The following is a 26,944-nucleotide window of genomic DNA, read 5'->3' as shown; positions in this document are numbered from 1 at the left end:
GGATCTGCTGCTCAACGCACATGAATGAAGGCGGATCACACGAGTGTACACATCCAGCCCCCTGCGCGTCACACACGGGACCTACAGCGCCTCCTAGTGGGCCAGGACCTGCAACTGCACCTGGAGCAAACATGTACAGAGGTACACAGAGGTACACAGAGGTACACAGAGGTACACAGAAGTACACAGATACAGAAAGATATATACAAATGTACACATCCAGCTCCCTGCAAGTCAGACATGGGACCTACAGCGCCTCCTACTGGACCAGGACCTGCAACTGCACCTGGAGCAAACATGTACACAGATAGAGGTACACAGAGGTACACAGAGGTACACAGAGGAGGACAGATGTACACAGAGGTACACAGAGGAGGACAGATGTACACAGAAGTATACAGATATACACAGATGTAGAGAGATGACACGAGCCGGCAAAGGTTTGGACACGCGCTCTCATTCAGTGTTTTTTTTTAATATTAAATTGTAGTACTTTCTATATTTTAAATACATACTGATGATATCAAATATGTGCAGCAAAATATATGGAATTATGCAGAAAAGAAAAAAAAAGTTAAATATTATTACTACTTTTACTACTGCTACTACTATTACTACTACCACCACCACCACTACCATTACTACTACTACTACTACTACTGTTACTGCTACTGTTACTACTACAACCACCACTACCACTACCACTACTACTACTACTACTACTACTACTACTACTACTGTTACTACAACTACGACTACCACTACCACTACTGCTAATATAACTTTACTAATATTTCTCGGCCAAGCAAATGTTGGCTACTTTGAGAATTTGAATATGCAGTAAAATATATTATTTAACTTTTGTCTGTACTACATAATTGAGTATATGTCACTTAATATATTTGATGTATTTTGTGTATAACGTGTACAGCGCGGCCTTGTCCAGTACAAGCCACAGTGAAAGAAAAGTCAAATCTGTCAAGTGAAGCCAGAACTGAAGCAGCGGTGAAACGTCTTCCCTCCTACAACTTTATGTCCTGGTGACACATTTGAACAGAATTTTTTATTTACAATGTAGAAAATAGTAAAAGTAAAGGAAAAAAAAAAATTTGAATGAGAAGAGAGAATTTTGAAGAGTCAGAAACATTCAGATTTGTACAGATTGAACAGTAACTATGATGAGTACTACAGTCGAGTTATCATTAAATATATAGATATGTCAGTGTCATGATCCGCACTGTCCGCTCCTGGTTTTCCTCCTGTCCTGCTCTTTCCCTCCCTCACCTGCCAGATCTGGGCTGGACTCCTGGCTCCTCCTGCGCGCACCTGCAGCCCATTAGCGCAATCACCACCACCTGCTGTGCATAAGAGGAGCTGGGAGAAGAGAGTCAAGGGTGAGATCGTTGTCTTCCTGTCGTCCCTTCATGTCCTGTGTACCTGTGTTCCTGGTCGTCCCTTGTCGTCCCTTGTCGTCCCTTGTCGTCCCTTGTCGTCCCTTGTCGTCCCTTGTCGTCCCTTGTCGTCCCTTGTCGTCCCTTGTCGTCCCTTGTCGTTCCTGTGTTCCTTGTCGTTCCTGTGTTCCTTGTCGTTCCTGTGTTTCTTGTCGGTCCTGTGTTTCTTGTCGGTCCTGTGTTCCTTGTCGTTCCTGTGTTGCTCCGACCCTGCTTCCCAGCCCTGGTACTGTCTTGTCTGTCTCTGCACTCCACGCTCCTGGATCCTGGTCCACGCCTCACCTCCTGCTCGCCGCTGGATCAATCCTCACACGGCACTATTTGTTATTTCCATAATAAACCCTGTAAATATTCCCCGAGTCTGCATCCTTTGGTCCGCTACACACGCCCGTTACGACAGTCAGATTAGATGGAACATTTTTGAGGGTCAGTATCGTGGGACTTTTTCTTTGTACTAGTGAGCAGCGGTGGATGAAGTACTCCGTTTTGTTAAATAAAAGTACAGATACAGAGGGAAGAAGTTACTCAAGTAAAAGAAGAAGTATCACGTGAACGAATTAAAAGTAAAAGTATATAAGCCCCTGTTTAAAAATGTACTTTAAGAGTAAAAAGTCAAGTGTTGCTCATTTGTTAAAGTGTAAAATGTGGTGATATTGATAAAAAATGACACATATTTTGGTCACAGTAACAATACGAATCAATTTCTTAATGTTTCTCATGATTTTTGTGAATTTACTTTTGTTTTTACGCAAAGTTGAAGCTTGAACTCGGAAACTTCAGTCAGGATGTTTCCACGAACATGGTCAAAATACCTCCTTTTTTACTTTTCAGTCCAGTTCAAAAATAGTGGAGTAGAAAGTACAAATACTGCTTTTAAATTTATTGAAGAAAAAGTAAAAAAAAAAGTACTCACTGCAAAATCGACTTAAATAAAGCGCAGATACCTAAAAAATCTACTTAAGTACTGGACTTTACTACTTTTACTCCACTAGTGGGACCATTTTTTCAACATTTTTCCTGTTATACAATAAGATTTGAGCTTTAACTGTTGAATAAATAAATAATTAAAGACAAACTAATGATTAAAATGTTTGATTCTGCTGTTTATTTATCACGGTTCATGCTTTTTTTAACCATATGGTACATTTAGAACAGTTTTTTGTGTCAGTGGCATAAATTAGTTTCAATATTACCCTTTATCGTCTATATTTTCTGTATCTCGTACTTAAAAATGTGTTATTGCGACAGACTGAGCCGTAACCGATAGCAACAACAAAACAATCAAGACAATAGTGAACAAAGAGCAGCTCATAACTTCCCCAGGAGAAGTCAGGGTCATTTTACATAACAAAGGGCGCCACCTTCAGTATCTACTTCCTAATATTACCACAAATACACAAAAGATGGTTCATGTGTCCAACTCAAACTGTAAAAAAAGACAGATATTTGTTTAAAAAGACGAGACACGGTGAGACAGACCCAGGACAATAATAACACCAAAGGATTTTTAGGTTTTATCGTCACCAGGATGGACCCGGGACACGCTGGAGGACGTGTCTGGGGTGAGGGAAGTCTGGGAGTCCCTGGTTAAACCGCTGCCCCGCCCCGGATAAGAGGAAGAAAATGGATGGATGGATGGACAAAGAGAGTGGTAGATGCCCTGAATGACAGAACGCCCAAAAGTCTTGTGAGAAAAATACATATTATAGTGTTTTGGTGAAAGGAAACGCAACAAATTTCTTCTGGTCGTGTATTTTCTGAACTCAAAGGGGCTACCGTAGGCCATAACCAACGTCGAAACTACAGTAAAACAACATAAAAACTGACCGGTAACTGACCGATAGAACCTTTACATCAACTTGTCGTCAGAGCAACCAAGCAAAATCATGAAGTCATGCACAATTTACACGATTTTAGTAAATATTAACTAATATTATGAGCAATTTCTGACCTCCACCCAAAAGACACAAACCAGGAGGATCCTCATGTGACTCAACTCCATCCACAGGCTCCTAAAAGTAAAAAAAAAACATCAGCCATGTCAAAAAAAACAAACAAAAAAGTTATATTAGTAGTAAAAATAATGATAATAGTAGTAAAATATGAATAAAAGACAATGAGGAAGAGGGAGTCGGGCCAAAAAATAATGAAATATAAATAAATAATGCAAAATAATTGGACAAATTTAACATTGTTTTACATTAAAGATGAGCCCAAACCCTTTTCCTAACCTTACACACCTGTGCCTACGTTTATTTATACAGTTTATGATCTTAACCAGACACACGGCCTATGGAAACACATTAACGGGTGGAATAAATTGAAAATTGCCAATGCTGACAGCGAAATATCAGTTTTTTTGTTTTTGTTTTAACCTGCTGATTTCCCTACGCAAGCAAAGTGAAGCAGAGACAACACAAAGTTTGTTAATTTCAAACTAAACATGAAATCTATTGGTGATTAAATGCAAACTAATGAAAACATGTGGGGGACACGTCGGGGGAGGTGGAGGTCTGCAGCGGGGGAGAGTCCTCTGGGTGGAGGTCTTTCTTGGAGGGATCTTACTTTTACAAACCAAGTCAGGCCTGTAGTAAAAAAAGAAAGTTGTAAAGATCAAGTTACAATGTGGATGTGATGTGTAATGAGCAGTGCGCGCTTTTTACCACCAGATGGAGCCATTACAAATAAAACGCAGCCGGATGGGAGTAAGTTCTGTGAATAATTTTGCCAGAAAACTATCTCTAGCGTTTGTTTAACTGCCTTTCAACAAAAAAAAAACTTAAAATACACAAAATTTTCTTGATTTTCCGCAACTGATTTTGGCGCTTGGCTACATAATCAGCCAACAAAACATCAACAGATTCATAAATACAAGGAATCTGCGTTATTTTTGTTACCTTCACTGATAATTTAGGGATTCGCCGAGGCTAAACAAAAGAGAGGAAGTGACTACTAAAGTTTGGCTTCAAATAAGAGGCGCGCTGTGTGCCCGCTGCCCGTGCGTCATGCGTCATGCGTCTCTGCTGTATCCTGTCACTGGAGCACCGCGCGTGGAGTGTTGTGCAGAACAGAGCAGACCAGAGCAGACCAGAGCACAGTCCACACCAGCGAGGCATGAGCAGACACTCATCCCGGGGCTCGGTTCGTTTATTTGACTGTGATTTCAGGGCAGATGGTCAGTAGCATGGTGCCAAAGCGCTGCGTAAAACGTCTTCCGTGATAGTGTGGAGCAGAACTAGACTATTGGATGTTTGTTGTTTGTACTTCTGGGTCCTGAGCAGCACCAGAGGGGAAGGGAAGTCACCCCACACGGTAAGAAGCAGCTTTTAATCTGATTTTTGACCAGTTTTACCCGTATATCTACTCTACGCACTTGCCGATGGTCATTTTGTGCTTGTCCTTTCATTTCATTTGCTTTAGTTAATTCAATTTAGCCACACAACTCATCACATTAATCACTTGAATTTTCCTGGCTCGCATCAGTTCCACCTACTTTGAAAAATCATGTTGTTATGAGAGTACACAAGATGATATAACTTTTGCAGATGGTAAAGTGGCACTTGGCTCTACTCTCAGCTCTGGAGACTTCATGTTTTTTTGCATCACTCTCAGTGGGTTTCACACTTGTCAGTCATGTTTCTAGAGGTTTTGTGGGACTGAACTTAACCATTTTCTCTACATAAACTTCCCTTTCATCTCTGGAGACCTGAGAACAAATGAAAAGCTGCAAAACAACAACAAAAACTGAGCAAAATTGGACAAAGTTGGACCTGTTAATAGTAGTTAATGGCACCTCACAATGAAATATGTGTTTGGATCGTTCGGTTTAGTGTTGGATTGGCAATATTTTGAGGTTTTTTTTTGTATTTTTCAGACTAGATTCCAGTCCATGTATCGGATTTGCATGTACAGTACACCACATCTGTGATAAGTGGGCCTATTGTGCGTTCATTTCACAAACTTTGCTGATACAGAAAACATCCTTCGTTTATAATACCCGCTTTTAAATACAGGTTTATGTGAAGAAACCTGTCAGTTCTAGATATCAGACTATTATAAATCATGTCATCAGTCCATTTTACATTTCCTCTTATTGAATTATCTGGAAAACGCTGAAATATCAAAGAGAAATCACCGTGGCAAACATATAAATAACTGACAGCTCTTATGACATAACGTTACATAGAAACCTCTACATCAGGGTTTGTACGATATGAGAAATTGCCCACTTCTCACAAAATGGGACAGTGACTGGTTTGTATGTCACGTCTTGTCATGTCATGTCACGCGTGGTTCCCCGTGGAAGGGCTACCCGGGCGGTGGGGGGAGGTTAGACTGTGTGAGCGCTCGTCCCAGATGTGTCCTGTGCTTCTGGTGTCATTTGGCGTCCATATTGTGTGTACATTAAACTGATACTTTCCTGCGTTTTGAAGCGTTGTATAGTTTGTGTTAACCTTTTTCTGTGACATTCCGAGTCTTATGAGTGTCTATAACGCCACACTTTTGCTCATTTTGCTCATCGTGCAGTGGTTTTCTTTCACTTTACCTGCAAACTTCTGATGCCCAGTTGGATCTGAGCGCTGCTATTTTGCGATAACTTCATTTTCCTCATCGGAACGCCTTCACGATGGCAAAATTCAGCGGATTTTCCAAGTTGGTATGTTCTCACGGACCGCCAGAGCGAGGCAATTAAATAAAAACTACAGTATGTATAATTTGAGGGTTGGATCAAAAAGCTGCAAACACATAAATAGCCTCAGCGAACACGGTTTTAACGCTTTAGTTTTCAAAATAATCTTATCTTAACGTTCCACGGAGAGATCCTTAAAGTTCAGCTTAAACCAGGAGCGTCCAAACTACGGCCCGGGGGCAAAATCCAGCCCTCGGATCAAGTTTTTATGCCCCTCAGGCTTCCCAAATTCTGGTATGTAGTATTTTTTATGGCAAAATGTAAGTATTTCTACTCCTATAACCTCAAAAAACATCTTATTGCATTGTGATAAAACCTTAAAGATGCCGTGGCGCTTTCAGAACTATGTAAAAGACAATCATCTGAGCGACTTGTTGTATTACCCATTGGTCTGTGGCCCTGGGTGAAAAACGTTCCGACACCTCTGGGTTAAACGATGTTCCCCCGGCGGCTTGTGGTCTGTTGTTTGTCTTTTTTTTCTCTTTACCCACCTCACTATAGTAATTTAAAATGTCGCCTCCCTCTGTGTTTTTCAGCTGAATTACTTAAAGGTCCTAAATTACGCAAAATTAACTCCTTGCGAGCGTTAAGCCATGTTAAAATGTCGTTCTCTCATCAAAAACAGACCTGAAGTTGTGTTTTGCTTCATAATAATCCTGCGTTATCAGTCTGTCTGCATCTCCGAACCTCAAAACACTCCGTTCCACCTTGTGATGTCATGAAGTGGTAGTTTTGAAGTTAACAGCTACTTTTTACCTTTTTTGTTTAGTAGAGATTGACAATTCCTGTCGTCCCTTCATGTCCTCGGCGTAGAGTTTAAAAACACAAGGGAGCACTTCCTGTATCACCACATGATGACATCACGAGGTGGAATGGTGCTTTCTGTTTGCTGGTTTGTGTGTGAAACATGTGCGAATGAAACAAAATGCAACTCCGGGTCTGTTTTTGATGAGAAAATAGAGTAAAACGAGCCCTTTATGCAACGATTTCAGTTCTAGGAAAGACGTATAATAATGAAATGGAACATATTTTATTTAAAAAGATAATTTACGCCGTTGTGCAGTGACCCAAGCGCTTTCCGCCGCTTGCCTCTCAAGAAAGCGGGCGTCTTTGTGTTCTGTTGTGATAATATTATTTCAGTGGGAGTTTCAATAGCCTTTTTGTCTGGCTGAATAGCGGCTTTATGATAAACGTCAAAGGCCCGATGCTGGATGTCACCAGTGAGGAAGAAACTCATGGGAGCTGCTTTTGTCCAAAATAAAAAATACTGCCAATATACTGTGATATTCTCAGAGCTGAGCGAGCAGCAGCTGGCTCCGTCATTAATGTGCAATTGGACTGATCAAATCTACTTCCTCGGAATCACATTTGAATCCTGCTGCCTCATGTTTCCCACGTGTAAAGTTATGTGTGACCAAAAAGGCTGAGATGTACTTTTGACCGACCTAAACAAGACCACGATGACTACGTTTACTTTTGCAGTTTTATAACGTAACAATGCTCTAGTACTGTGTTTTTTCAACTATAAGTGGCACGTTTTTCATAGTTTGTCCGAGGGTGCGGCTTATACTCAGACGTGACTTGTATGTGAAATTATTACAATAGATAATGTCGTATTTTCGTTATTGTCACGCTGACGACTGCGTGAGGGCACTTTAGACATCTGAGAACGTCCGAAGCGCGAACCTCCGAGCCTCCAAAGTCCGAGCCTCCAAAGCCCGAGCCTCCAAAGCCCGAGCCTCCAAAGCCCGAGCCTCCAAAGCCCGAGCCTCCAAAGCCCGAGCCTCCAAAGCCCGAGCCTCCAAAGCCCGAGCCTCCAAAGCCCGAGCCTCCAAAGCCCGAGCCTCCAAAGCCCGAGCCTCCGAGCCTCCAAAGCCCGAGCCTCCGAACCTCCAAAGCCCGAACCTCCAAAGCCCGAACCTCCAAAGCCCGAACCTCCGAACCTCCAAAGCCCGAACCTCCAAAGCCCGAACCTCCAAAGTCGGTGGAGTTGTTCAGAAGCAATTCAATGGATTTAGTGATTTGGAGTGAGATCCAGAGTAAACTTGTTGGCTTGTTTTTTATTATCTTACGTTAACAAACCAGACACGTGTTCATTTCTGTCTATTGGTCTCGAATTTTGCTAAATAAATGCGACTTATAGTCCAGTGCGACTTGTATATGTTTTTTCTTCATTATTTTGCATTTTTTGGCTGGTGCGACTTATACTCCAGTCTGGAAAATACCGTTGCATCTTTTGTCTACATCCTTTCATCACATCGGGGCCAAAAAGGCGTCACGTTATTGTTGTATCAAAACTGAAAACTGCAGCAGCACCACTTAAGGAAGCGAGCGATGGGGTTGTGACATAATGGAGCTTTAAGGTTCGTGTGGCAGCCATGTTGGTCCGTCTCGCTGGAATTTCCCTCTTATTTATGGTTTCTACTCTTGTATATTTAGACCGTGATAATATAAATGTAATAATACTAATTTTAGGCGCATAGAAGGTCATGTACCAAAGACGACCGCAGCCGTTTCATAACAGGACTGTTGTTTATGCAATGCCGTTCCCGTGGTTACGAGATGATGAAATAACAGTTATGAAATATATTTGTGTCAGTTTTGTGATAAGTTTGAAAGTGTGGATACACCCTTCACAGTTGACATTTTCTTCAACGTCAAAACTGAGAGTATTGATACTCGCTGCGGGGTTTTCTACATGTGTCTCTACGGTGGAATGTTCAGCAGTTACCATGGCGATACGACGCCATTAGCAAATGCTGTCAAAAAATGTTTAAGATTGTCTGAAAACTCAAGAAAAGGGACTTCTTCTTCTGTTGTAGTTCCATCTAAACCAGCTGTTTCTGGTCAGACTGAGTTAAACTAAAGCTCAGATTAAAGTTGAGCTTCTGACAGAGTAGTGCCTTTAGTTAGCATCACACCCCCAGGGAATGTTAATGAAGACGTGAGACAGGCCTCGACTTTCACAATGTTTAAATCCAGACTCGAACTGTTCTGTTTATCTGTGAATATGACTGAAAGGGGTTTATTCTGCACTTTTCTCCTTTAATGTTACTTTTATGATGATCATTTGTGATTATTTATGTTTTGATTTGTTGTATTGTGATTTTAATGTCTTTCCTATTCCATAAAACACTTGCCATAGAAAATAAACTTGCCTTGCCTGACATTTGCTGCAAAGTATCTACACTGTGAGCGGGACTAAACCTGGACTAAACCCAGGACTAAACCCAGGACTAAACCCAGGACTAAACCCAGGACTACACCCGAACTAAACCTGGACTAAACCCAGAACTAAACCCTGGACTAAACCCTGGACTAAACCCAGGACTAAACCCAGGACTACACCCAGGACTACACCCGAACTAAACCCTGGACTAAACCCTGGACTAAACCCTGGACTAAACCCTGGACTAAACCCTGGACTAAACCCTGGACTAAACCCTGGACTAAACCCCGGACTAAACCCAGGACTAAACCCAGGACTAAACCCAGGACTAAACCCAGGACTAAACCCAGGACTACACCCGAACTAAACCTGGACTAAACCCAGAACTAAACCCTGGACTAAACCCTGGACTAAACCCCGGACTAAACCCAGGACTAAACCCAGGACTACACCCAGGACTACACCCGAACTAAACCCTGGACTAAACCCTGGACTAAACCCTGGACTAAACCCTGGACTAAACCCTGGACTAAACCCAGAACTAAACCCTGGACTAAACCCTGGACTAAACCCCGGACTAAACCCCGGACTAAACCCCGGACTAAACCCAGGACTAAACCCAGGACTACACCCGAACTAAACCTGGACTAAACCCAGAACTAAACCCTGGACTAAACCCCGGACTAAACCCAGGACTAAACCCAGGACTAAACCCAGGACTAAACCCAGGACTAAACCCCGGACTAAACCCCGGACTAAACCCCGGACTAAACCCAAACTAAACCTAGGACTAAACCTAGGACTAAACCTAGGACTAAACCTAGGACTAAACCCAAACCCAGGACTAAACCCTGGACTAAACCCTGGACTAAACCCAGGACTAAACCCAGGACTAAACCCAGGACTACACCCGAACTAAACCCTGGACTAAACCCTGGACTAAACCCTGGACTAAACCCAGAACTAAACCCAGAACTAAACCCTGGACTAAACCCTGGACTAAACCCTGGACTAAACCCAGGACTAAACCCAGGACTACACCCAGGACTAAACCCAGAACTAAACCCTGGACTAAACCCCGGACTAAACCCCGGACTAAACCCAGGACTAAACCCAGGACTAAACCCAGGACTAAACCCAGGACTAAACCCAGGACTAAACCCAGGACTACACCCGAACTAAACCCAGAACTAAACCCTGGACTAAACCCTGGACTAAACCCAGAACTAAACCTGGACTAAACCCAGAACTAAACCTGGATTAAACCCAAACTAAACCCAGGACTAAACCTAGGACTAAACCCCGGACTAAACCCCGGACTAAACCCCGGACTAAACCCCGGACTAAACCCCGGACTAAACCCAAACTAAACCTAGGACTAAACCCAGGACTAAACCTAGGACTAAACCCAAACCCAGGACTAAACCCAGAACTAAACCCTGGACTAAACCCAGGACTAAACCCAGGACTAAACCTTGAACAGGACCAAACCAGGTCTATCTCAGGACTAAACTGGGCTCAAAGTGTCTTCTCTGACACTTGTTCGATTTATTCAGGTTCTACACGTCAGACACTTACACCCAGAAAATCAGAATCACACATCCACGTTGATTCACCTTTTTTCTACAAACATCACTGGATAAATATAGACTTTGCTCCAAAACTCATCCCAGTTATCAGCAGTTCTTTGAGATTTTGCTTCGTGAAGACCAGACTACATAAATAAATCACTTGCATCTCGTCGTCGTGCTGAATCGTCTCGTTTTCTGCTTACGGCGCTGTGACTCGTGCGCTGTTACGATGCCACTTCTGCCGGGAAAAAGGCCTGTGAGAATGTGGCTTTCCCATCAGCGTGCCGTCTGTGGTCGTGTGGTCAGGAATGCTGTTCCCGTGACATCGTGGTCCTGTTCATTCCGACATTCTACAACATGGTGCCACTCTGGGAAACACATGGCACAGACAGAAGCGTCGGTCACATGCGGGGCAGGGCGGGGTCACACGGAGCCCCCTTCCTTTCAACAACACTCCACCTTGTTATTTCCTCTGAAGATGGAGGGAAAAGGGCAAGTTGTTATGTTTAGATTGGACTAGTGTCGTCACGATGTGGTGTTCAACGTTAAAGGTCCGATATTACTCAAAATGGAGGTTTAAGGCATCAAAAACAGACCTGGAGTTGTGTTTTGTTTCATTCACACACGTTTGAGTAACATCTCCAAAGCTCAAAACGCTCTGTTCCACCTTGTGATGTCATGAAGTGGTAGTTTTCAAGTTAACAGCTCCTTTTTAACCTTTAGTTCAGTCGAGATTAGCAATTCCAGATCTGAAATTATCCAAATGATTCTAGAAATGAAGGTGTACGGAGTTTAAAAACACACAAAAAAGCACTTCCTGTACAGTTGTCCCTCGCTATATCGCAGTTCACCTTTCGCGGTTTCGCTGTTTCATGGATTTTTTAAGTGCAATTTATGAACGTGCATTGTGTCGTGCGTCCTGATTGGCTGTTGGACTGTAGACCATTGTGTCGTGCGTCCTGATTGGCTGTTGGACTGTAGACCATTGTGTCGTGCGTCCTGATTGGCTGTTGGACTGTAGACCATTGTGTTCTGCGTCCTGATTGGCTGTTGGACTGTAGACCATTGTCCATCAGTCTCCTCCGTGCCGTGTCTCCTGTACAGTACAGAATGTGTTCAGACAAATTTACATAAACGTTGGATCACAGTGTGACTCTGAAGTGCTGTACGTTTGCGATTTGTTTTCTCCCCGACAAAACCCACAATGTCGATGAAACGTTCTGCACCGACAAAGACGCCTACGAAGGTTTGAACTTTGAGAGAGTTTAAACGAGAGAGAAATGTGAGAAAATGTTAACGCCTGTGTGAGAAAAGTGTATAAAGTGTGTGGTGAGGGGTTTTACAGCAAAAACATAGAGAATAATTGTAAAAAATAAAGCTGAGTGACTGTTTTCTGTTTGAGAGGCGAACTCTAGCCTAAATATCCAGGTGTGTTTGTGTTTTAAACATGTGAAAATGAAACAAAACACAACTCCAGGTCTGTTTGTGATGAGAAAACATTAGAAAAAACACCAGAAAAAAGCGTAATATGGGACTTTTTAAGGAAGATGCTACAATTGTATAGCAACACTTGTTTCTGTTTCGATATTAATACGTTGTCAAATGAGTATCTTGCGTTGAATATATTTTTTTGACTGCCCTAAATGATATTCTCGCTCCAGTAACTCTTTGTTGAACCTAGACATGCCCCGGTTAACGTTAAGTCGACCCCAAAGGGAGAGCGGAACGACCACGACGCAGTATATTTACAAAAAGCAGAAAACACTAATCATTCACTGACTCCAGCTAAATCAGTCCACGCATTCCTCCTTCTGATGTTCACCTATAACTCCTTTGAATCCGAGAAAGATAAGCCAACAAGCAAACATCATAACCTCCTGAGACCCGAGCTCCTGCAGGACTTTATTTGCAAAAACTATTAAGAGCTTGAACACAGACATTCTGTGTAAAAAAACAAAATGAGAAACAATTGTGCCTCTAGGAATAATATGTCTCATTTGTGCTGCTGACAGGAGCAGGAAGACATATGCCTTTAAATAAAAAAATAAAATAAATAAAATAAAAATAAATAAATAAATAAAATAAATTAAAATACAATAAAAAAATAAAATAAAAGAATAAAAATACAAAAATATAAAATAAAATACAAAAATAAAATTAAAATAAATGAAAGTAAAATAAAATAAAAAATAAATTAAAATACAATAAAAAAATCAAATCAAATAAAAAATAACTTTAAAAAATCAAATCAAATAAAAATAAATAAATAAATATTCTAAACTCTTAGAAATATTCAAAATTGAACATAATCTTGTTGCTGTTCTTCTAAAAATTTGCACTGTGGCCTAAACAACCCAAAATGTGTTGTCCACAGATGAGAACACCAGGTCTCAGGAGGTTAAAGACCACCAGCAAACCGCCCTAGATGGTACGATATTCCATTACGGGATCCGGTTCTCATTCCCAGTGATTAACTTTGGAAAACTTCTAAGTCCGTCAGACAATACGGATCGGGACACGACAGAAACCCCCTCAGGGACCGGACTATTCTCAGCTGTGTGCTTTTCCCCGACTTTCTGCTGTTTTGCCCTTGGGTCTGACGGTTTCTTTGTGGCGGATATTTCTATTCATAAACGTATCACAGAAAGAGGGCTGAATAATAAGATTACACTTTCTCGTAAGCGCAGACTGAGGAGTTATTCCGTTGTTGTTGTTGTTGCAGTATTTCTTCTAGTTGTGTTAAATGCAAGGCTGTCATTGACTTGTTGTTAATAATTGCTGGCCCCAAAAGGAAACGGTGGGTTTGAGGAAACAATTAGCCATTGTCCAGACGCCACCACACCTGCAAAACACATGCCACTGTGCTACATCTGTGGAACGGCCGCGGGAGGCTCTAAAAATGGTACAAATGTGGGATTATTCATTACCGTAGATTGATTAGAATTCACATTGAATCACATTATCGTCAAGTTTGTTTTTCGACGCAGGTTTTCGTATGTTTTTCATCTATTTGTTGACTGAATTGTTTAGAATCCAGAGCATCCAATAGCCGATAAACTGATATTTTTGGTCCGATTTTCTTTATTATTCACTCCAAACTTACCCACAGCCCCTTTTTTTACCACAAACCTATTTCAGAACTGTGTAGTCATGTTTAGCACAGTTTTCTCTTTGTATTTCAGTGTTAAAATTAAGCTTTTGCGTATTTTCTACGCAGCAAATCGCCCAAAACAAAATATCCTGTGCGTCTCTTTTTAAAGCTCTAGTTTGGGGTTTTTCAAGCAGCGTTGCACGTCTAAATATTGTGTAGTGAGCCCTGGTTAGTAATTGACACGTGATGCTAGCAGTTCGTTTTGTAATTCTTTTTTGATTTAGCGCCGGGATGTCAAACTCATTTTCACAAAGGGCCACATCGACAAAATGGTTGTTCTCAAAGGGCCAGATGTAACTAACTGTAAGATAAATGTCACTAAATGTAACCAAATTTAATGTAAAATAAATGCAACTACTTTTGAATCTTGTTAATTAACCGTTTCTATTTTTATTGCTTATTCAAATTACAAATATTGCATATGGATTTGCATAGACATGAAAAAATGGCTGTTTAACTGTGTATCTAAGGATAAACTGACATTTTAAGACAGACATACCTTTTCATTTCCTTTGTCGCGGGCCACATAAAAGGATGTGGCGGGCCGCATTTGGCCCACGGGCCTTGAGTTTGACACATGTTATATAGCGTATCACAAGGCAATATGCTAAAAAGTCGAAATATTGGCCTATCTCAATTCTGTTTTGTTTTTTTAATACAGATTGAGTCAGTCTCGTCCTCACTCCGTTTGTTGCGTCTCAAGCCCCGGTCAAACGTAATCGTCCAATCAGATCCATTTTTTTCAGTGACACATGTGAAACAAAGGAGCTCATTGGTCACGTGAGATTTACAAATAAAATCTAGATTAAGAGAGCTTAATGCTTTGTTTATCCTGTATAAATCCACCATGTTTTTCAGCCTCTTGTGATATTTCATTCCTTTATTTTTCCCGATATGGACATGACTCCTGATTGGCTGATCCACCTGTCAATCACGCCCATTTGAAAACCGGGACATTCAAGAAACTCACATCTTTCGCAAAGTTTTGAAGACGTCTTTTTGGTTTGATGAATCATTTTACATTTGAGAAGTACGTTAGAAAAACTGCTTCCCTTCAGGTTGGTTATGGGTCGTCTTTCTTTATGGCACAAGTGTCAAACTCAAGGCCCGGGGGCCAAATGCGGCCCGCCATGTCATTTTATGCGGCCTGCGACAAGGTAAATTTAAAATGTCAGTTTATCAGGAGTTACGCAGTTACACAGACCTATTTTTTGTTATATCTTTGCAAATTTGAGACAAACCATTTTGCTGACGTGGTCCTCGGTGAAATTGAGTTCGACGCCCCTGCTTTACGGGCCGGATCGCCGCCGTGGATGGGTTGATTTCCTGTTCGTGTCTTCTCCTCAAACGTGCTAAGGAAACTGTACCAGCCTGATGTGTGATCGTTATTTCAGTTCAGACAAATGCAAATCTGGATCCTTCCTTTTGGAGAACAGATCCATATGGACTCGTTAACAGGTTTCACGTTTTACTCACTTTCCCCTTAATTATCACATTGACGTAACTGTTAAAATTACATAATACAACCAGGGTGTTATTACATGTTATTTTTACACTACATGTTGTTAAACGTGGGTCGACGTGTTGATATTTGAAGCTCTATTTTTGGATTCTCTGCTTTAATGAGAGCTATTTGGGACGTCTTTTGTGGTTTTTAGTGGGTGGTAAAGCCCCACACCAGTGTTGGCTCATGGTTTCATGTGAACCTCTGATTATAGTTTATATTTGTGCTGAAATAACAAAGAGCCAGATGTGTGACAGGTGACTGGCAGTGGTCTTCATGTTGTTCCACCACGTTGGTCTTTACTCTAAGGCTCAGTGCCCACGCGAAACCCCGCCCAGAGAGCTTTACACATCTGTTATTTTTATCAGCAAATTTAGTAATATCACTGTAAATTAAGAAACGTTTAAGACACTCAAGGTACAGCAATTTAAAAACTGTTTATCGCGGGGGTTACGTTCTAAAAATAACCCGCAATAACGCAAGATACTCATTTGACAACGTATTAATATCGAAACAGAAACAAGTGTTGTTATATAATTGTGGCATCTTCCTTAAAAAGTCCCATATTACGCTTTTTTCTGGTGTTTTTTGTAATGTTTTCTCATCACAAACAGACCTGGAGTTGTGTTTTGTTTCATTTTCACATGTTTAACACACAAACACACCTGGATATTTAGGCTAGAGTTCGCCTCTCAAACAGAAAACAGTCACTCAGCTTTATTTTTTACAATTATTCTCTATGTTTTTGTCTGTAAAACCCCTCACCACACACTTTATACACTTTTCTCACACAGGCGTTAACATTTTCTCACATTTCTCTTTCGTTTAAACTCTCTCAAAGTTCAAACCTTCGTAGGCGTCTTTGTCGGTGCAGAACGTTTCATCGACATTGTGGGTTTTGTCGGGGAGAAAACAAATCGCAAACGTACAGCACTTCAGAGTCACACTGCGATCCAACGTTTATGTAAATTTGTCTGAACACATTCTGTACTGGACAGGAGACACGGCACGGAGGAGACTGATGGACAATGGTCTACAGTCCAACAGCCAATCAGGACGCAGAACACAATGGTCTACAGTCCAACAGCCAATCAGGACGCACAACACAATATGATGTAAAAATGATGTAGAATTGCACAAAAAAAATCTGCAAGACCGCGAAAAGTGAACTGCGATATAATGAGGAACAACTGTAGAGTAAAAGACGTCATAATAAAGGAACGATTTGTAATATTTTGATTTCAAGGAGACCATAGACTGTTTAAAGTCTGAGTGAGTGTGACGTCACCCACAGCGTTCAGAAGCTCATTGAGGCTAACATTTATAGCGAGTAATTTGGAGTCGAGTTCCATATTTGAAATCCGGACCGCGAGTATCATAGCAACCAAAGAGCCAATCTGGAGCGAGACCACTGAAGGTAACACCCGTTCCCGTCCACACCGCTAGTTTAGCAGGGAGTGGGCGCTTAGCAACGCTGTCAAACCTGTTGCTAACGCTATGATAAAGAAGGCGCCTGATTTGTCTGTTATTAATGTTCATATCTTGATTTACAGACACAAAAGCGAAATAAAAACCCCAGGATCATGTAGAGCGAGTTAATACGAACATTTAAGACCAAAAATGACGAGTCTGAGAGCAGCAGGTACAGAGAGAGGGCCACAGATTTTCAATATAAAGTGAATTGGAGCCAGAGTCGATGGAGCCGGAAGCGCGTCCATGATCACTTCCTATTTGGATCGCAGGGGTTAGCGTGTTAGCTATGTCCATTTATATAAACAGTCTATGCTCTGAATATGAGGTAGACATGTCCAAAACAAATATACCTTCTACTGGAAACAATGGAAATGCTGATTTATTCTTAATTACAAAAACATTGCATCATTTGTGTTGCTAGTTCCAATTCCTAAGTCCAGTTGGTTCATTCTTACTTTTTAAAACTGTAAGAATGCAGCCAAATAGTAAAACTCCATCTGAGAAGAGGGAGTGGAATAGGTTTGCCTGAACTCGTGGGATGACGTTTGCAATTACAAAAATATTCAGATGGTGTCAAATTTCATCTCCCACGTCTCTTTGTAAACGTAACAATCGCACCTTTATTTGGTGTCACTGAAATACTCCTGTTACCGCAAACACACGGTAGCCTTCCCACTTATCTCCAGCCTCGGCCCACGCGCTGTCAGACTTTCCAAGGCCTCACACGCATAACTGTCACTACCGAGCGTGTCTAATCTCAGTTTGTCACTTGGATGAACTACAGTTTCTGGCTATTTAAAGGGCTCATGTTACACGACTCTCTGATATCTCTTTGTTTCCTCATCAAAAACAGACCTGGAGTTGTGTTTTATTTCATTTGCACATGTTTAACGCACAAACGCTGCATATTTAGGCTTCTCTCAAACTGAAAACACCCTGTTCCACCTTGTGATGTCATCATGTGGCGATACAGGAAGTGCTCCGCTGTGTTTTTAAACTCCACACACCTTCATTTCTAGAATCATTTGGATAATCTCAGCCCTGGAATATCCGATCTCTACTGAACTAAAGGTAAAAAAGTAGCTGTTCAACTTGAAAACTGCCACTTTATGACATCACAAGGTGCAACAGAGCGTTTTGAGCTTTGGAGATATGGACAAACGAATAATGCAGGATTACTCAAACATGTGTGAATGAAACAAAACACAACTCCAGGTCTGTTTTTGATGCGCTAACAATATTAAAACATGAATGAAACCTCACAGGAATCAACTTTACGTAATTTAAGACATTTAATCAACAAAATGGTGTGTAGCCGCTGTTTCGGTGTTGCCTCTTTTGCACTCGTGTCCCGTGTTCTGTTCTCTAGCTGCGAAGATAGTACACTTTTATCATGCAGTTGTGATTCTGAATCAACTGCAAGCCGTTTGTGGTTACAACTCTGCAGTGAAGGCGAATGAACATCCTACACTTAGAGCTGTGTGTCATAACAGGAAATGATGTCACGAGGCTCCAAGGCCTTGCAACAGCACAAAGTTGACTAAAGGTTTTCACAACACGCTCAACACAGATATTTATAAGTGAATAATAAATATACAGAGTGTTCATAAAGTCTCTTTTTACAGTTTAAGGATGTACAAAGGCTGTTGATCGGATATCGTAATCAGGCTTGTTCTGTTGGACTCGGTGGTTTCCAAAGTTTTAAAATCAAAGCGCATCAAGACGGGACTGGGACTGGATTTCTTGCCGTGTTTTGCTGTTCCATCACATCTGTATCTTTTGCTTTAGTTCAGTAATGTCCCGTATCTTTGTTCAAGTCACGATATCTTTAACACAGCCCCCAAAAAAACACGATACACCCTGTGCCATCTCTTGAGGAGCAGGGCCGGTTCTAGCTTTCAGGGGGCCCTAAGCTGAATTTATCTCTTGGGCCCCCGACAGCAGACGCTCAGGTATTGTTGATTCACATTTGACAACATCCTGACTCTGCTCTCATCACTTTGACCAGTTGTTTTTGTGTTTTATCTGAACAACATCAGACTAAAAACATCCAGAATGACACAAGAGCAGAACACAAACATTTAAGGGGAGCGAGTTTTTTTAAATTCTAGACATTTTTTCTTCATTTCTGGTGGATTTTAACGCGTTCTAGTTGGCGAGAGTGTTTCTTACATTTACATTGTGTCGGGTCTTTGCATCGGTGTAAACACAGAGCTGCCCTCACCTCCGCCCGACTCAAAAACAAATTTTTCGCAGCAGCAGATATTTTGCAACTGTAGCTATAAAACAAATGTAATCGTTTGAGATGGATATTTAGGCTGCTGTTTCCAAAAAAAAATTGATATTATATTATTTTTAGTATAAATATATGAGCTCTTGGGGGCCCTCTGGTGGCGTCGGGGCCCTAAGCAGCTGCTCAATCTGATTATAAAATGAACCGGCCCTGTTGAGGAGGAGCCATTTCTTAGGGATTAATTCAAAAAATACAAAAATGAAATGTGTTTAAAAACTTTTATAAATGATGCGAACTAATCTAACCAATCTTATCACTTGCCTTTATGTACACTCTGTATATCCGTGTACTCTCGTGTCCTGCTTGAGCCAAACTTTGTCATCGATTCTCACGTATTCGGTTCTTTGTGCGTTTCTTTATCGCCGGCGTCTGCTCAGTTGGCGCTCCTTGAACCCGTCGGAGTCGTGGCGTTGGTGGTGGTTGTTGTACGTCGTCAGCTTCCTTTTCTGATCCCGGCACAATGCGAGACTCAACACAGGAAATGGGCCACTGGATCATAACAGTTTAGTGTGTAGACAAACACCTGCATGCCCTTTTTTTTAGAGAAGAATCACAATCGCACACGCAACACACAAACCCGGCGTGTTCCCTCAAACTGAAAACGCCCCAGTTCCACCTTGCGACGTCACAAGTAAGACAGTTTTGCGTAATTACAGGAGCTTTTTGAGAACATGACTATCGACGCAGACAGTCGGTTTGTGCTGAACGATGTTGTGCGTTGTGTGTTTCTTGATTTTAAGTTTGTGTGAGTGCGGGGCAGGCGCCATGGCAACTGTCGATGTTTATCATGGGGGCATTTTGAGGCTTCAGCTGGCCACATTTGACACAGTGACATATTTACTGTAACACGAGGTGTATTTTCAAGTAAATAACGATGAGAAACTATAGATGATAAATGATAATATTGAAAATGACATTGATTTACGTGACTTTAAAGCAGGATTATCCAAAAAATATACATAGAAATATTCAAAATGTACAAAAAAAAGTGTTGTTTGCGTCTGTAATGAGTCATAAAAGTTATTTATTCAAACATCTACAGCTCAAATCTTATCTCAGCACAAAAAAATAATACCAAGTTCCTCACTCGTACAAAGAAAAAGTCCCAGTGATAAATATTGACCCTCCAGAATGATCGTTGCATCCGTCACGTGTTGAGCGATAATTCAGCCCAAAGAGGCGACTCCTGTTGTGATTTTGGGCTTTACAGAAATAAATTGAGTTGAATTGAACATGAGAATTGATTTAAAAGACGGAAAGTTAGAAAATCGGCAAAAAAACTGAAACAGACGAGCAAATTAATCAACAGAAAACAAGAAAATGGAGAACTTCTCGGGAAAGAAACACTTAAAAGCAGCGGTGGATAAGCAGTAGTGGAAGTATAAGTAGTAAAGTACTGTATTTAAATAAAAAAAACTGGTATCTGTGCTTTACTTAAGTACATTTTACAGTGGTACTTTTTACTTTTACTTCACTACATTTAAGAGCAGGTATCTGTTCTTTCTACTCCACTACGTTGATGAACTGAACTGAAAAGTAAACAGTACTTTTTATATTTGAAGAGTTATTTTTACCGTGTTCGTGGTAACATCCTGACTAAAGGTTTCGAGTTCAAGTTTCGGCTTTGAGCAAAAAATAAATACACAAAATCCATGAGAAAAATTAAGAACTTGATTGGTATCGTTACTGTTGAACAAAATACGCAGCATTTTGAATCAATATCACTACATTTACACTTTAAAAATGTACTTTAAGTTGATTTTTTGATGTGATACTTTTACTTCGCTTACGTTTTTCTTCAGTATCTGTACTTTTACTTAACAAAACGGAGTACTTCATCCACCTCTGACAATAAATCGATATAGTAATTATCGTGACAGCTGCATTACTTTTGTATCTATACGTCACAGTTTCATACGAGTCGTGCAGATCTTATAAAACACCGTCGTTTCTTTTTCTCGCGGAGCATTTGCTGATGTAGAAAACAAGTGTTGAGGCTGGTATGTTTGAAACTACTGTCGTGATCCCGTCAACTGCAGAACAGCTGATGCCTGCTGTTCTCCGTCAGGCGCGGCGTGGCGTGGCTTCGGGGACGGTTTAAAGGGGCAGATGGAGGTCAGGGGGCAGGACGGTGCTGTTAGCGTTTACATCTGCGTACAAAAGCTACGTTTAAAGGTCTGCGTTGTGACGTAGACGAATCGTGGAGTCTCCATTTTGTCTGACGCCCCATAATGTACAAGAGACAGGCTTGTTTTATTGTGATTTTAATGTTTTTCTTGTTTCTTTTGGACAAATTGCGCTTTAAAATGAAACCGTTCCATGCATTTTTATTCCAGTTTCATCTTTTTTAAACGTGAGAAAGTGGCAGCAAATAAAACGTCTCTTTCCCTACCGCTTCTACTTTGTTTTCTTTGAATTTTTCTCACATTTCCGTTGCGTTTCCTTTCAGATTTGGACATGAAGAAAGATATAGACGCCCTGATCTCCGAGGAACGTGCTGAAATCATCAATAAGTATGACAAGGTATCTTCTTTTGCCGTGTTTTCTCAAAGATGTTCACATTTTCCTGTCAAATGTTGTTGTTTTTTTTTCGTGACGTGGCGTGGTCGTGTTTCAGGGCAGGCAGGAGGGCGTCGATATTGACCCCTGGGAAGACGCGGATTACAGCATCTATAAAGTCACAGATCGATTTGGATTCTTACAGTGAGTTTCTTAAAATACATCCATGACGACTCGGCGCGTAGTTCCTCTTTCTGCGCGTTGTTTTCTCTTTAATGCTTTAAATAGACGCACGTTTAAACTGTCGCAATGTGTTTTTTTATTTCTCGTTTATCCTCCAGCGAGAAGGAACTCCCGACGCCAAGCGCACTCGAAGAGAAGGTAAACCGGCTTTTCCTTAGAACTGTTGCGTTTCCGTGTGTCCGATAGTTTATCTCCAGCACGGAATAACGACGTAATAATCAGCCCTTTTACATTTCTTCTAGCAAAAGCATCAAGAAATCGAGCGAGTGGAGAAATGGCTGAAGATGGTGAAGAAATGGGACAAGTATAAAAATAGTGAAAAGGTGTGGAACAATCTGTGTTTGTGACGTTTATATACAGTCGTCCCTCGTTGTATCGCGGTTCGTTGAAACGTTCTGCACCGACAGTATTTCTAAAACCTGTCATTTTTATTTACAGTACAGGAAAATGTTTATATTTTTTTATTTCTTATTACTTAACCAAATGTTTTAGCCTGAAAACAGCTCTTGTTCTTTGGTTTCATTCTATAACACTGCACTTCTTTTTTTAAATCTACGAAGGTTCCACATATTAGTGAGTATAAGTCGGCCATGAAAAGAAAAAAAAGTGCAACTTATTGTCCGGAAAATACGGTAGTTCAGTTTGAAAATCGTCAATGCATCGCTTAATACAGTTGTCCCTCACTATAACGCGGTTCAACTCGCTGTTTCGCGTAATTTATTTAGTTTTTTGGGCCTGAAAACATGTCTTGATCATCGGTTTCATTCTATAAAACTGGACTTATTTTTTAAATCTACGAAGGTTTGAACTTTGAGAGAGTTTAACCAAGAGAGAAATGTGAGAAAATGTTAACGCCTGTGTGAGAAAAGTGTATAAAGTGTGTGGTGAGGGGTTTTACAGCTGCCCTCATTGTACAGTGGAACTTTGAGTGATCTCCACAGACCTGACTCGTCCTGATTTCTTCCTGTGGGGCGATCTTAAAGAAAAGGTGTTTGTGAATAAACCTCAGACGACTTAATAAACGACTTAAAACGTGATATCGAGGATCAAATAAGAGACATAACCACGGAAATACTTTAAATGTTTTGTAAAGTGTGTTGGATCGGGCTGTTCAGGGACAAACCGAAAATGGTGGACACTTAAAAAACATTATTTTTACTTCCCGTAGCTTAAATAGTGATAAGCTCAAGTGTAAGTGAGTTGTATATTGAGTTTAAACGAGAGACAAATGTGAGAAAATGTTAACGCCTGTGTGAGAAAAGTGTATAAAGTGTGTGGTGAGGAGTTTTACAGACAAAAACGTATAGAATAACTGTAAAAAATAAAGCCGATACTTCACGGATTTCATCTATTACGGGTTATTTTTAGAACGTGACCCCCGCGATAAACGAGGGACCACTGTACTTAAAGTAAAAGCGATGTCATGTAATATTTATACTCACATATGTCTCTTCTTTGTGCTGAAGTTGGTAAAGAGAGTGTACAAAGGCATCCCGCTCCAGCTCCGAGGTCAAGCCTGGGCTCTGCTTTTGGATTTGGAGAAAGTAAAACAGGACAACGAAGGAAAGTATGAGGTAAAGGAGCAACTGTGTTATTAAAAGTATTTCTATTCTTTTGTACTCTCTGGTTATTTTTGTTTTCTCTCTGTACAGAAAATGAAAATACAGGCTCGTAACTTCTCCACCGAGATCAAGCAGATCGATTTGGACGTTAACAGAACCTTCAGGAACCACATTATGTTCATGGACCGTTTTGGAGTAAAGTACGTATCGTGACTGAAGTATTTAAATAATTTGAAGTGCGATATGTCTCTGAAGTAAATATACACGAGAAACGATAATACTGAAACTAATTTTTTGCCACTTAAACGCACCGAAGAGCAGATTTAAACCACAAAAACTGTTCTAAATCTGCAATATTGCTAAAAAAAACACGAGTTGCGATAAAGAAAACGGCAGAATGAAACACTTTAGTACTAAATTTGCGTCTGTACTGAGTCATAAACATTGTTAGTTCAACTTTTTACGGCTTAAATCTGATCATGCAGACAAAAAAAACAAACAAAAATGTCCCAATAGTGCAAAGAAACTGTGCACACGATGAATACTGACCCCTAAAAATATCAAAATCTGCAATATTGCTAAAAAAAAATCATGAGATGCAAAAAATAAACAGCAGAATGAAACACTTTAGTACTAAATTTGCATCTGTAACGAGTCATAGAAGCGATTTAGTCTTCTTCTTTTCTATATTTATACGGGGGAACCCAATGAGATCACTTGTATACTCAGTTGGTTTTGTAAAAAAGAGAGTAGAAATCCATATAAAACCTTAAAAACAGGAGCAGGTGTGTGTTTACAAGCTCGTTACCAGGTTATTAAATTGCGATTGTGTCACGAGAGAGTATCCAGTCTCAGTTATGGCAACTTTTATGGCTTAAATCTGATCATACAGCCCAAAAATAACCACAAATTTATCATTACTGCAAAGAAAATGTACGCACGATAAATACTGACCCACAAAAATATCAAAATCTGCAATATTGTTAAAAAAAAACACGAGCTGCAATAAAAAAACAGCAGAATGAAACACTTTAGTCGTTAATTTGCGTCTGTAATGAGTCAGAAATGTTATTAATTCAATGTTTTACGGCTTAAATCTGATCATACAACTAAAAAATAACCACAAATTTATCAGTACTGCAAAGAAAATGTACGCACCATAAATACTGACCGCAAAAAATATTGTTCCAGCTTTTATATATTGAACGAGAAGTCGGTTTAGTAGTTAAAGTGACACGTATAAAATGGCGTTTGTGTACTTTGTGTAGTTTTATTCTAAGTTATCTTATTTGTGCGTTAGTATTTTTAAACACACATCACTTCCAGACGATTCCCTCATTCCGAAATACTTCCCAAAAGCTTCTAGTGTTTTTGAGACCGACCTGTTTTGGATTCTTTGTTAATTGTTCAGATTCATGATTGTCGCATGTTCTTTAGATGTGACCCCAGACGCACACACATATACACACACACACGCACGCAAAAATACACACAAATACACACAAATACACATGCACTTACACCAGCAAAGCGGTGGTTTCCTCTGAGTTTTATTAGTCTTCCTGTCAGTGCACAAAGCCCCACAGGAAATGGCATTTATACAGAAGGGCTCACCAACAATACGAGCGGAGCATCACCGTCCAAATACACACAGTGCCCCATGTACACGAGACGTTTGGACACAGTTTACTTCATTTTTATTACTTATTACGTTTTATATACATACACAAGATCAGATATATGAAGTAAAATACAGTATATGGAATTATAGAGGGTTTTTTTATTATTTTGTATTAAAATCCTCAAAGTAGCCACGCTTTACTTTGTTATTTAACTGTTTTTCTTTACTACATAACTCCATGTATCTTACTTCATATGTTTTGTGTCTTCTGTGTGTATAAAAAGTGTAGAAAGTAGAAAAAATAAAGGAAAAAAGAGGAGATGAGATGAGTTTTTTTAATTATTTTTTTTTATTTTTACTACTTTCTACATTTTAGATATATGCAGAAGTTAAAGTACTCTACTATTTTTTTATTTTATTTTTCATTCAAATCCTCAAAGTTGCCACCCTTTGCTTTGTTAAAAATATTGAATAGAGTTATTTAACTTTGTATTTTTTTACTACGTAACTCCATATATCTTACTTCATATGTTTAATGTCTTCTGTGTGTATATAAAGTGTAGAAAGTAGAGAAAATAAAGGAAAAAAGAGGAGAGGAGATGAGATGGGGTGTCCAAACTTTGTCATTCAGTGTTTTTTTCTTTATTTTTACTACTTATTATGTTTTATATACATACACAAGACATCAGATATATGAAGTAAAATACAGTATATGGAATTATAGAGGGTTTTTTAAATATTTTGTATTAAAATCCTCAAAGTAGCCACGCTTTACTTTGTTATTTAACTGTTTTTCTTTACTACATAACTCCATGTATCTTACTTCATATGTTTTGTGTCTTCTGTGTGTATATAAAGTGTAGAAAGTAGAAAAAATAAAGGAAAAAAGAGGAGATGAGATGAGTTTTTTTAATTATTTTTATTTTTATTTTTACTACTTTCTACATTTTAGATACACGCAGAAGTTAAATTACTCTACTATTTTTTTTATTTTATTTTTCATTCAAATCCTCAAAGTTGCCACCCTTTGCTTTGTTAAAAATATTTAATAGTTATTTAACTTTGTATTTTTTTACTACATAACTCCATTTACCTTACTTCATATGTTTTGTGTCTTCTGTGTGTATATAAAGTGTAGAAAGTAGAAAAAATAAAGGAAAAAAGAGGAGAGGAGATGAGATGGGGTGTTCAAACTTTCTCATTCAGTGTTTTTTCTTAATTTTTACTACTTTCTACATTTTATATACACACAGAAGGCATCAAATATATGAAGCAAGATCTATGGAATTATGTAGCAAAGAAAAAAAGTTAAATTACTTGAGTTAAATTGTCAAAAAAATATTTAGTAGTTACTTAACTTTTTTTCTTTTTGCTACATAATTCCATATATTTTACTTATATATTTTACCGTATTTTCCAGAGTATAAGTCGCACCAGCCAAAAAATGCATAATAATGAAAAAAAAATCACATATTTCACATATAAGTCGCAAAAAAAAAAAGTGCGAGTTTTACTCAAGAAAATACAGTTCATAGATTTAATGTTTTCTGTATGTATTTATATAAAATGTAGAAAATGGTAAAAAATAAAGGAAAAAAAGATGATGCGTCCAAACTTTTGACTTTTTAGTGTAAATCAAAAATGCTTCTTTGTGTAAAAAACAAAGGACATCTCATAAATCTGTGAGTGTTTGGTCGACAAACTCATTACAATCTGT

General features: G+C 39.7%; 1 protein-coding gene across 1 annotated transcript in view; it reads left to right on the top strand.

Moving 5' to 3' along the window:
* Positions 1-4,539: 4,539 nt before the first annotated feature.
* Positions 4,540-26,944, top strand: part of si:dkeyp-19e1.3 (USP6 N-terminal-like protein) — a 36,286-nt gene continuing 13,881 nt past the window's right edge. Inside the window, exons 1-7 of the mRNA XM_033967442.2 lie at positions 4,540-4,763; positions 21,752-21,825; positions 21,920-22,005; positions 22,143-22,182; positions 22,287-22,367; positions 23,511-23,618; positions 23,697-23,806. Of these exons, the coding sequence (XP_033823333.1) occupies positions 21,760-21,825; positions 21,920-22,005; positions 22,143-22,182; positions 22,287-22,367; positions 23,511-23,618; positions 23,697-23,806 (491 nt within the window). The 5' untranslated portion in view covers positions 4,540-4,763; positions 21,752-21,759. The remainder of the gene's footprint in view (positions 4,764-21,751; positions 21,826-21,919; positions 22,006-22,142; positions 22,183-22,286; positions 22,368-23,510; positions 23,619-23,696; positions 23,807-26,944) is intronic.

This window comes from Periophthalmus magnuspinnatus, chromosome 6 (genome assembly GCF_009829125.3).
Source record: "Periophthalmus magnuspinnatus isolate fPerMag1 chromosome 6, fPerMag1.2.pri, whole genome shotgun sequence".
Classification (NCBI taxonomy): Eukaryota; Metazoa; Chordata; class Actinopteri; order Gobiiformes; family Gobiidae; genus Periophthalmus; species Periophthalmus magnuspinnatus.
Note: the sequence above shows the minus strand (reverse complement) of the source record. Positions and strands in the feature narration are given on the sequence as shown.